The 12,708-nt window shown below is 39.3% G+C and overlaps 1 protein-coding gene across 3 annotated transcripts in view; it reads right to left on the minus strand.

Moving 5' to 3' along the window:
- The window catches only part of LARP4B (La ribonucleoprotein 4B), a 41,066-nt gene that overhangs the window by 21,303 nt on the left and 7,055 nt on the right, over positions 1 to 12,708 (minus strand). For 2 of the 3 annotated variants that reach the window (XM_048950671.1, XM_048950669.1), the window contains one exon: positions 104 to 251. In XM_048950671.1, coding sequence (XP_048806628.1) covers positions 104 to 251 — 148 coding nt within the window. Of the gene's footprint in view, positions 1 to 103; positions 252 to 2,149; positions 7,269 to 12,708 lie in introns of those variants that run through there. The other variant, XM_048950668.1, reaches the window with a different exon arrangement.

Genomic DNA, 12,708 nt, shown 5'->3' on the forward strand with positions numbered 1-12,708 from the left:
GTTGCTTTTTTTTTTTTTTTTTATTTAAATACAGAATTGAGAAGGTTCTGCACTGAATTTTAACTCTTGCTTGAGCAACAGCTAAAGACAATATGATTTTTACCTTCTTTACATGAATCTGGAGGCTGGTCAGGTATTTCTTCCCACGTTTTGTTCACACTACCATCAGTGGCACCACTTGCTTCCAAATGTAACATATGATTTCCCCACACCTTTGCATTAGGATTTAACTCAGAAACCTTGGCTGACTCCTACAAAAGAATTTTTTTTTGGTTATACACTTCACGGATACATAGCACATACCTGTGCACTTATATGTATATAGCTACAAAGAACAGTATCAGATGTACATCTCAATATAGTAACATCAGGTTTTTTCACATCTGAGTATACTGATTGAAGTCCAATAGTGATTTCAGGTACAAAAGTAACTAAATTGTACAGAACAGAATTCATTTCTCAGATTACGAAAGACCAGAAAAGATTAGCCAAGCAGCAAACAAGAACTCATTTTTTGCTTCTGACAAACTAACACAACTTGTACTTGCCTCGTACTTGTACTAGACTTTAGGCAGTTCTCTAATATACATTAACACTGACTGGTTTCATTCTGCTTCTGCAAAAGAACACTTAAAGAAAATATAAAACCATGCTTGTTCTCCCTTTAGACTTAGTCATCTACAAGAGTTTTAAGGAAGTAGTAGGTAAAATTGAGTGCAATCAGACATACGTGACTAGTATTGTTATTTACAGAAATAAGCAGAGTGTTAACAAAAAATTAGAGTAATTTTTTACCCTGATAGGACAAAAGGAATCAGTTAACAGTTTCAGTTAAATTGTTTGGATCTACCTTTTTTTTTTTGACCTGGACTAGAAATAGTTAAACTTAATGGTAACTAACGTATGTTGATATATAATCATTATATACGGTTATATTTGCACTTCAGAGACTGCTCTCTGCAGTGCCAGCAACTACAGGGCTCCCATCAATAGCACAAGACAGTTTTGCCTTGTTTTGCTACTGCTGAAGCAAGATGCATGAAGTTATTCCATGTTCATGTCTTTGGCATGCATTAATATGATTACTGTGTTGAGAAAGAGCATTGCTCATGAAATCAGACACATTTATACTTACATTTATTTAGTGAATTAAGGGATGCTTCAAAAGTTACCTAGTTCAAGATGAGCATTTTGTACATACATGAAGCTTTGATTATTCCAAACATTCACATCCAGGTAAGTTATTATAGTGGAAAACATACCCAAAAGGTTTTTAAAAAAAATAAAAAATAGAGATCCAAGGAGAGAGATCTCAAACACATGTACTGAGTGACAGAGAAAGGGGCTGGTAAAATGTGGAAAACATGCTGGACACTGGTACTTTCATAGTAAGGATTCAAAGATGGCAGCAAGTGCTACTAGTTTCCATTTTATTAAATGCAAAAAGCTTCCCTGGAAGATGAACTTAGGTGGTAGTGAGATCTGCTCCTGGCACTTCAATTGCTGGGCAAGGTCAGAGCAGCTGCTGTAACACGGTCACTGCAGAGAACAAGACTAAGCAGTGGCTCTCTGCCCAAAGGCAGAGGGTGAAGAGCAGCAGCTGCCACAGGTCAGGTTTGTTTCTTTCTTAACCCAGGTAGCCAAGGTGCAGTCTTGCTCATCCCCAATGCTTCTCCTGTAGCCATTTGTTTCTTCAGCACTTTGGAAAAAGATCTCCAGAAGTGAGCAAAAGGTTTCCTAACTGCTATCAAGCAAGAACTTCAAGACTTCAGGAAATCCACAAACATTTTTTTCCAATACAAAGATAAAGAGCACAATTAACTGTGTTCCACACATTGAAGTGTTCACCTCCAGTTCATCTAGAATTGAGAACCTGCAATCAAGATACCTTACCCAAGGCATTCAAGCTCTCAGACAAGGTAAGCAATCAAAAATGAAAACAAAACATCAATATTTGGTAACATTTTGGACTCTTACATTCTGTTTAACATTCAGCTTTGCAAAGGAAAGAAATGAGTAGTCAGCTTCAGGGTAAAAAAACAAACATATGAAACTAGTTAACTATTCAAAACATAGTTTGACTTAGTTTATTTCAATTTAAGCTCCAGCCTAAAGATTTAACACCAAATCACTTGTGTAGAATACTTACAAATTCATCTTTATCTTGCCAGTCCCAAATACCAACATTCTCTAGAGCTAGCAGCTGATAAGGGTATCTTCCCACTGCATATGAAGCACCTGTTAGATCCTCAGGTTCGTTCTGGAAGCTTTCACCATCTATATATTGTCTGTCACTCTTTACAGTTCCATTAAGAATTGTATTATTCCATAAAAAGCCCATCAGGTATTCACCATTACCAGTAGTGACAGTGTCAGGAAACAGCTGATTTGTCAGATCAGCACCGCCACTCGGGAGACTTGCACAATGCGACCACATTTCAACTTGGGGATTTTGTCTGTCCAGTTTATAGGAATATTCTTGGTTACTTGATACGTCTTCCATTGGATCTAATCCACACTTCTCACTTTTCACTCCCTGAAATCCTTTGGCAACAGCACAAGTATTGTGTATTTCATACGAAGGAGTAGCAGCATATTTGTCTACCTGCTCTGGGTCAACGAAAACTTCACGTTCTTTGTTTGAGAAAACCTTGTGATCTGACTGCACATGTTCACAACGTGTGGTCGAGTCTTTCACTGCAGTGTTTAATATGTAACTGGTGTCTTTTAGTTCAGTCTCAGCTTCTAGCTGTAAATTCCCAGTGGCATAAGCTCCTACAGCACCAGATGACAAACTAGAAACGGTGAGATTTTCCTCCCTGGAGTCAATACTGACACAATGTTCTACTTCATTCTGAAGATTACATTCATGTACACCACATACACTTTTTTCAGGAGTTTCCGGTTGCATTTCAGTAAATGGACCAAAAGAAACCTCACTATTCCCAAATTCTGGTTTTGGACTGACACAGTCAGATGTCTCATCCTCTGCCACTGGTTTATCATGCGCATGAGAACATGAATTTTGACACAATGAAGGTAAAAAATTACAGTCATTATGGAAAAGACTATTAGTGTCTTCAAGAGTTTTAGAGTCATTTATCAGTTTCCCACTCCCGCACACACAGTTGTCCAATACTACAGGTAGAGTGTACTCACAGTAAGTACTTCTATCATGAGTCAAGTCTTTACTGAAATTTGAGCTGTTGCTGTCATGATCAGCAATGTTAGCATCAGAATTGTGTTTTGCATTTTCTGCCTCGTTAATTGTTTCGTTTGGGTGAACATTTGTCTGTTTCACAGACTCTATATCCCCAGCTATTGTGGCTAGATCAGTCGCTGCATTCCACTGATTTTCCATTGCACAGAAGGAACATACATCCTGCTGTTTATCTTGTCCACAGTTCAAGTCCACTTTGTTCACATCCTCATGCTCCGCAGACACAGAAGAGACACTGCTTTCCTTATCTGAATCTGAAAAGCTGCATACTTTACCTTTATTCCCTGGTAATTGTTGTGAAGTCTGAAACTCTACGCTGTTTTTCTGTAGGACTATTTCATCTGTTCTTGCGTTATCTAGCCCATGAGATGACAAAGTACCACCACTTACCCACGACTGAGTTCTGCTGAAGCTACCAGCTTCTTCAAGCACGTTGTCTTTTACCTTGGTGCTTCTCATACAGACATCTTCCTCAATGCTCTGTAAGGACGCCACTTCAGCTGGCACCTTGCTTTCAGTACAACCCTTAATTTGAGTTTGAAAATCAGAACTTTCTTCCAAGCTTTCATGCATTTCAGTCATATTCAAAGTTTCAAGGTTAAGCAGAACTGTACCTGTGCATTTCTCTTTATCTCTCAAGAACTCTTCCAAAACACTGTGATGTTCACCAGAGCCAGGTGCAAGATTTTGGCTATCATAACACATGCTTTGCAATGTTCTCTTTTCCACATATGGCTTTTCTTTACTTCCTGGCTTTAGGATGAAGCATTCTTCACCATTTTTTTCTGCACTTTGACTCGTCAAAAAAGAATCACTGTTTGTTTCATGCAACTCTAATAATTTAAAGTTACCCCTTGTATTCTCTACCACTTGTTCACTGTTTACAACACCTGAGGGGTGCAAGTTTAAACCATTCAGTACAAAATCAGAATTATTATCTCCCTCAGTTTTTCCTGAATTGCATGCTTCAGTTTTTAACGATACACTGGAAATACAATCACAAACACGTTTCATGTTTCCTGAATCAGGGCTGTATTGGTCCTCTGCAGCAGAATCCACAGTTTTTACAGAATCACAAGTTCTACAAAATGATTCATTCCAACTGACACCATTACACGTGTTATATTTCTCCTCTTGTTGACCCTCAGGGATAACTTCATTGCACGCTTCTGCTCTTAAACCACTTGTTACTACACTGTCCATGTTTAATCTGTGCATCTGACATTTGTCAGTCAGTGAGCTATTGTAAGAAGACTGGACGACCATGCTACAATATTCCCCTGTCTCCTTATTCTGCACATCTGATCTATCCTCACTTTTACACACAGATGGCTCTTTCTGTGAATTAAGCTTAGCTTCCACTTGTGCTGATTGCTGCACTGGAAATTCCCTCTCCCTGTCTAGAGGCCATGCCATGCTGTGCATTCCTTCATCAGTAACAGCTGAGTTATCTACGTCTGCTGCAATCTTTTCATGCATGGTAGCTGGCCCCTCTTCATCACCTCTAAGATCTTCAGTATCTACAACACAAATACTGTAGAACTCCCTCTCTTTTGTACGTTTGTTGTCTGCATCAAGGTAAGAAAAGGTTGGAGACATCTGCCTAAGTGAACCTGAAGCTTTTTGTAGGCTGTCACTCCCGTTGTCTTCAGCATTAACTATCATTGTGTTCTGTATTGAATGGTTGCATGCATAATCATCAAGGAAATTTCTGTTTAAGGAAATTTCATCCTGTAAGCCTCTGTCTATGATGGCTGGTATATATGAAGTAGAAATGTGACCAAATGAGCAATGCTCTTCTGTGTCTACATTCTCATTATTACTGTTACTGCTATTTTCTATATTGCTCATGTGCTGACTACTCTTAGGTTTTTCAGACGCATCTTTTTTAATCACCTCATTTTTCTTTTGCTCACTTTTCTGTAGGTTTTCACCTGTACCCGAGACCTTCGGAAGGTGACTAAAGGAATTAAAAAAGCTAGAAGGTCTGTCATATGCTCTCCTAGAGCTCTCACAGCAACTATTCTCCATACTTTCATACGATTTATATTTTGCTTTTCTATCCCAGGGCCCGGATTCAGAATTCAACACTGCGCAATCATCGGTACGAATGCATTCAATGCCGGCTACCGCAGCTTCCCCATTAACTGTCCTTCCCACTGTACGCAGATTCTTCCTTTCTACAGCTCCTAAAATTGAAGATAAAGTTTTACTTATCCTTGAGTCTGGGGCTTCCTCTTCCACAGGTTTTTCTAACAGGCCAGTTTTCTCCTCATTCGTGCTGTTACTCAACTCCTTACTGAAGCAGCAGCCCATGTTTAATTAGTTTCAAAGGAGCTTCTCATCGCGAATCACCCTCCTCTATACACTAAGTTAACTTTCTACTGCTACTGAGGAGACAAGCCAACACCCAGCTGCCAAAAATAGCACACTTGAAAACCATGCAGGGGTTCATATGTCAGTGCCACTCAAAGTCCAAATCCCAGTTGCTGAGCAATGTTTTCGTATTTCATCATATGCACTGTAACATTCAAGCCAAATAATTTTCCTAATGAGATTACAGTCTGTTTACAAGTGTTACTAAGTCTTACGAACTTCCATTGTTTAATTTCCTGAAGTTTCCTTCATCTAAATTTCTAAAATATTTAAATGGCATCTTCCACAGTGTCTGTGTGCCAAAAATCTGCTTGCCTTTCAGTTTAACATGACTCCCACTTTATGTACAATGCACTCTGCCTTCACCTGTTTAAACCCAATTTAAAGGCTAAACTAGTAGAAGCAATTACATCAAAGAAGTTCTGTACCATTTCCTCCTTCTCTCTCCCTCTCTACAGCTGAATCTACACTGAGATTACTGCTTTAGGAAAAACAGGCTAAAGATAGATAAGACCTCATGTATTCCATTGAACAGTCATTGTACCTTATCAGAATCTAATTTTGTTCCAAGGCTTTTTTTTTTTAATTGTTATCTGCATGGAAAAAGAGAAGAATGCATCGTCTGTGAATTACAGCCATGGAAATGGCCTCACAATCACCTATACGTCTTGTGAGACTGTGGCAGGATTAATTATACTTAATTTGTCCCCCAAATTGCGTATTATTTAACCTAAAAAAAGCTCCGAAGAATTTAAAAGCTAGTTTGACTAAATCATAAGTGCCAGAAGTCAGTCAACAGTGTAAACACTGTTTTCTGTATGCAAACTGAGTTCCTTCTAGAAGCCAAAAGAACATCTTAATAGATTTTTAAGTATGAGGACTGTTCTAAGTCCCTTCAAAAATTAAATATATATATATCTCCCATCTGGATCCCCTCCTTCAGCAAGACACAGCACTACCACCACAGCACATCCTGTTCCAGTGTTCAAAATGTGCTGAAAGCAGGACAAGACAGGCCTTGGTGTACCCCATTTCAAATGTTACCTCAGCAGTACGCTCAACCAAGTGATAATTTCCAACTGGTTGCAACCCTATAACAAGCTTAATCAAGATCTACTAGAATTAGAGGCGTAAGATAGCCTGGTAGCTTTTCTTCATTGTATTCATAGCAGTATACAAGGGTACGATGCTAATTAATGCAGCTGTCTTTCAGATAACTGGAACTAGATCTATTTTAATTTATACTGTAAACTACACTTGCAGGATAATTGCTGCTTAACACACCTACATCCATGCTCTAATTTTCCACCGTCTTGTTTCTTTTACCTTTTTTGCTATAACTTATTTCAGAGTTGCTTTCATGGCAAGAGAAGCATAGGATCCTATCTAACATATCCTTATGACAGACATATTGTATGCTCTCTTTCAAAAATTCCAGGAATTTTATTTTTTTAAAACCAGAGATGCCCATGGTCACATTTTCCCTACAATCTTTCACTTTCTTCACTCCAGTAGAAAAAAACAACTGGAAACACAGTAGTGAATGTAGTTGATGCTTAGTGGTAATTAAGCGTCAGCTCTTCCTTCATCATTCACGTCTTGTTGGTAAAACAAAGTTCACACATTTAATGAAACACAAAAGGAAGCAAAACAGAGTTTCATATAGAAGATTGAGGGAGGAAAAAAAAAAAAAAAAAAGAGTGACCCTGCACTGAACCACAGTAAGCAAAACAAAAGCTAGGCAGAAAGCAAGAAAAATCTCTTGCTGTCTCAAATTGTTCACACAACCTTAAAAACTTGCAGGTAGCACTGCGCAAGTGTGGGCACACTCTTGGAATTCAAATGTTTCACTTCATACAGTTTGCACTACACACCAGTAAGAACAGCAGTCAAGAACAGCAGAGTTCACACGTTTAGCAACATGAATCAAACTAAACCTGAGCTCAGTCATCCCATAAACTTGGCAGGTAACTCAACACAAAGCCCTCCCCGGAGAGGTAAGAATTCATAACTATTCTGTTCTCTTCTCTGAACCTTTCAGAAAATATTCAAGTATTACTGCAAGTATGTAGAGTGCTCTGAAAGTAATGCATCCTATTTATTTCCATGGAAACTGCAACACAGAGAGCACAATAACACTGTTTAACAGAGCAAACTCTCAGCTACAAAGCCCTATTTTCCAACCCAGTCACCACTATTAGCTATGCATTTTCACCAGCAACCTACAAGAGCCTGCATACCACACTCATGAAAACCTGTACCAGTGGAGGTGACCCTCTGCTGAAACACAACCCATCACCTCACTGAGCTCACATCCACTCTGTGGTCGTCATAAGTGTCCAGCAAACATCAGTGCATGTCAACGGGTACAGTTTTTTCCACATGGAGGAATTCAATTCCCCACCTTTGCTTCATAGCACTTCCATGTCACAGAATCACAGAATTGTAGGGGTTGGAAGGGACCTCCAAAGATCATCGAGTCCAACCCCCCTGCCAAAGCAGGTTCCCTACAGCAGGTCGCACAGGTCGGCATCCAGGCAGGTCTTGAACATCTCCAGAGAAGGAGACTCCACCACCTCCCTGGGCAGCCTGTTCCAGTGCTCCGTCACCTCACTGTAAAGAAGTTCTTGCGCATGTTTGTGCGGAACTTCCTATGCTCCAGAATGTCAGATGCCATTCTGTCAGACTGCCCCTCTGCTGCCATCTGTCACACAGCAGCAACATGTAATGGGATATTGGTGGGAAGCTTCAACCTCTACTGCCACTGCACCAAAATGCACCTCTTGACATCATGGGCCAACACTGTAAAACAGGCGGCATTACTTTCAGAGCAGCCCTCCCAGCTTCTTAACTAACTTGTACGCTAACACAAAAAACGTGTAAAGCTACAATACAGCTGCCCACGTATCCTTTTCTCTCCAGAGGATCTGCTTGTACAACAAATGAATTAAAGAAAATGATGCCTTTAAAGCACTTACTGTATATTTAAATGCTATATACAGCAGACTGATACATAGAACCATACTGGTTACCTTTCAAGAAAGAACTATTCACCACCACTAATCCTTTGGCCATTACAAAGATTAAGGAATTGGCTAGGAAATAAATGCATTCCCTCCTCAGCAAGTTTGTTTTGGAACTGCAGAGTAACAAAAAAGGAGAACTACCCTGCCCCCAGGTTATCTAATGTGTGAAGCCTCAGAAGTGCCAACAGATAGATTGTTCTTAAGGATGGGAAGTCTGATGCATCATTGCTGCCATCTGCTGCATTTTTTAAATTCTCCCCTGGGACAAAGTTATTCAACATGCTTGTATCCAGCCTGGCTCAGACTCACAGCTATGCCAAACCACTTCTCTCTTAAGCATTCCCTGGAACAAAGTACAGGGAGAGGGGGAGGGATTGTTTGTAAGAGGGTTTTTTTTTTTTTTTTTTTTTTTGAAGAAATGCCACGAGCAAACAATTGAACTGTTTTTAATGCCAGCATTAAGTCACATCAGTACTTGGAAATTCTATAACTATTCAGACAGCTCTTTGTCAAGTGAAGAATTAATACAATATTCCCCTCTGTGATACAGTACAAAGTTTTTGGAGAAAAACTCAGCTCTAAGTCCTGGGCAAAGGCCACTTTCCTTGGGCCTTAGCAAGCAGTTCTACTATCAACCAATGATAAGAAAATGAGAGCAGCAGTTTATACAAAAAGAGGGTTCTTCTATTTTTCCCATACTTTTCTCCTTATGTGCAAAGGCACGTTCTGTATTTGTTCCTTCAGTTTTATCTAAGAGTTCTAGAGATTATTTCTGATTTTAAACACCTACAGTGCAAAATTCATCAAGTCTCATTTCTCAATAATGTTAATTGTGGAATCACCATTAAAAAAAAAAACAAACCATGAGAAATCTAAGCAGAACTTGCCCACACTACTCTTACACTACAATACCTGAGGCTGTTTGCTCAACTTGGAAGGCACAGTAAGTCTTAAAAGCCTTCTGGTTAGGCTAAACACCTCCACCTGACTTGAAAAGCACTTCTGAAACTAAAAGAATTGGTGCTCTACCACTTCAGAGTTAGATTCAGCTGGGAAGAAGGTGGAACCAGAACTGCTCTGAAGCAGCACTTCCACAACTTGAACAATTTGTACTTTTAGTCCTATATCTGACATGCACCTATGCAGAAAGCCAGAAGTCAATGTGTTTGTTAACAGTAGTGTATCTTCAGTCTACATATTTCTGCAAACCTTGTCAGGGAATAAGGGTTTAAATCCATACACACAGATTCAGAGAATTTAGTTTTAAAATACAGTTTAACTGCAAAGTTATAATATCACAGGTTTAAACAGCCATTACAACATTCTCATGTTTTACTAAAAAGTGATAAATGACACCAAGTCATGCAATTGCAATCAGCCCTTAAACAACGATTACCCTGCTCTCCAAGGCAATTACCTGATGTCTTGCCTACCACCAGTCACAGAAAAAGAGCAGAGCAATATCGCAACAGACATCACAATGTCACTGCTGCAGGTTTCAGGAAAACAGCTGAGCAGAATGTTTAACTTTCCTTTCAGGATATCAAGGTTAAGAGGACTGTTAGGAGTTTAAATATACACATTTTATATATTAAAACAATTAAAAACAACCTTCGAAATCACCTAAATGTGCAGAGCTGTTCAGTACTTATTTTCTAAATGAACAACACGACAGAAAAACCTAACACTGGGCAGTTAGTGCTCGAGATGTTGACAATCCTCCACTCTTGTTTAAAGCAAATTGTGACCTCCTGAATTACTAAATATCACCACAAGTTATACAAACTGTTAGTAGTTAACACTTCATTGGCATATACTGTAATACTATGTATTGTTAAATGACCTAAGAATTACACACCATACTGAATTTTTGCTCAGCTATTACACATGGCCCTACATTAAGCTACAGAATAACATCTCCTCAGTTTCCTTTCAATTCTATCAGGCTTTTTCTTGATTGGATTGCAGAATATTTTTGATTGTATCCTAGAAGCTTTTAAATCTAAGATATCCTTTCATATGAACTCCAAAATAAACACTGTAGGAAGCACAAGGATTGCTTCAAAAGTAATGCCTCCATGTTTATTATGTTGGCCCATGACATCAGAGACAGCAGAAGTTGAACCCTGCCATCAATATTCCATTTGTAAGTGTAAGCTACTATTAAAAAGCAGTATAGGAGGATTCTCAAGTTGCCAACTTCTTTCAGTCAACTTACGTACAAAGCTACCAAAATTCTGCTTTTGAATACTACTGAAATCAAACAAGACTTCAGTTAGAATGAACCACATTAGGTTTAGAATCAAACCACATTAGGCACTAAACAGCAGCATACACTGCTCTCCAGTCATTTTAAGACAGAAGACTACATCTGAAAGTCTTTGAAATCTGCTAGTAAACAAATAACCTCTCCATCACTAACCTAATCAACCTTGGAAAGTTATTTCTGAAGAGTTACATCCTTTGTCATAACATTAACAAAACTTTAGCTTGAAATCATTATTACTCACTATAAATTCAGCATTACTAACAGTAAAAAACATTAAGTTTTGATCCTGCCAAAGAAAATAGACCAAGTGCCTGAAAATTCTCAGTATAAATTCTGCAGCTTACCTCTCGAAATGCCAGAAAAACCACCTGGACCAAGCATAATGCAATCCTAGTAGAACAGCATAGCCAAAATGGCTAGGGAAAGTAATTCAGCAAATTTAAGTATATTTAAAAAGACTCCTGAAGATACCACCAGATTCCATGGCAGTATGACTTGACACCAAACACATGCTGGAGCAGTGATCACTGAAGACATAAATCCACCCTGCACAAAAGGATCTGGGGGTTATGGCTAGCAGCAAGTTAAACCCAAGTCATCACTGTGACCTGGCAGCCATGAAAGCCAACTGTATCCCAGGGTGCAGCAGCCCCAGCACTGCCAGCTGGGTGAGGAGAGGGATTGCTCCCTCGGACCTCACCTAGACCACTGTGTGCAAGGTTGGGCACAATGCAAGAACATGAAAGTACTAGAGCACATCCACAGAAGGACTGTGAAGATGGGGAAGGGTCTGGAGGACAAGAAGTATAAGGAGAAGCAAAAGCACCTGGGTTTGGTTGGGAGCAGAGCAGAGCAGGCTGAGGAGCGGCATAATGGCGGCTGTAGCTCCTCAGAGGACAGCAGTGAGATGTGCTCTATGGGATAGCAACAGGGCCTGAGGAAATGAGGGGAGGGGCAGCTGGGGGTTAGGAAAGTGGTCATGGCCCCATGCTGCCAGAGTTCAAGTGTCTGGACATCACCCTCAGGTATATGGTTTGAATTCCGGGCAGTCCTGGGCGGAGCCAAGAGTTTCTCTCAATGATCCACACGTGTCCCTTCAAACACAGACATTCTATGATAAATCTATTCCTTTATAGAAATACCTAGCACTCTGATCTCAAAGTATAAACAAGAAAGAGCAGTTCACTTGAAGCACGCACTTGCTAAATGTAATTGAATTTATTTCAGAAGCTTTTCTCCTTCCTACTTCTGACTTTCTTGGACAGAGAAAAATGAATGTCTTTAGGATTTTAGTTTGCTGACTTCCTGTACACCATGAAGTTTTACTCAAAATATAACAATGCACCCAGAAACTTGCAAATGAAATTCTGAAGCACTGGCAAAATACACTTTCCAATGCTTTGGTTTTTTTCTCCTCTTTCTCCAAGTAAATAACAAATAACTGAAATTGAGATTTAGATCTAAGTTCACATGTAGCTTTATAAATAATTTAGTACTCCAAATTAAAAGAGTTAGCGTCAGGTGAAGATTAAACCATCTTTGATATTAATGCACCCATTAAAAGTGCACAAAGTTGTTGCAAGCTTTTGAAGCAAATCTGCAGCAGCCTCTTACTCAGGCTTATAAGCTAACTGAAGCATGTGGCAAAACTACTGCTTCAGAACTTCAAAGTGCTGCTCAGAATGTTAATTCCAAGAAATAATAATAAAAAAAACTAAAAATCAACTTTTATAGCACAACAGTAGGCTCAACTAATTGCTGTGCAGTAGGAGAGAGGAAATGCACACCTGAGAAAAGTAAAATAGAGCAGAAGAGAT

Source organism: Lagopus muta, chromosome 7 (assembly GCF_023343835.1).
Source record: "Lagopus muta isolate bLagMut1 chromosome 7, bLagMut1 primary, whole genome shotgun sequence".
NCBI classification, from domain to species: domain Eukaryota; kingdom Metazoa; phylum Chordata; class Aves; order Galliformes; family Phasianidae; genus Lagopus; species Lagopus muta.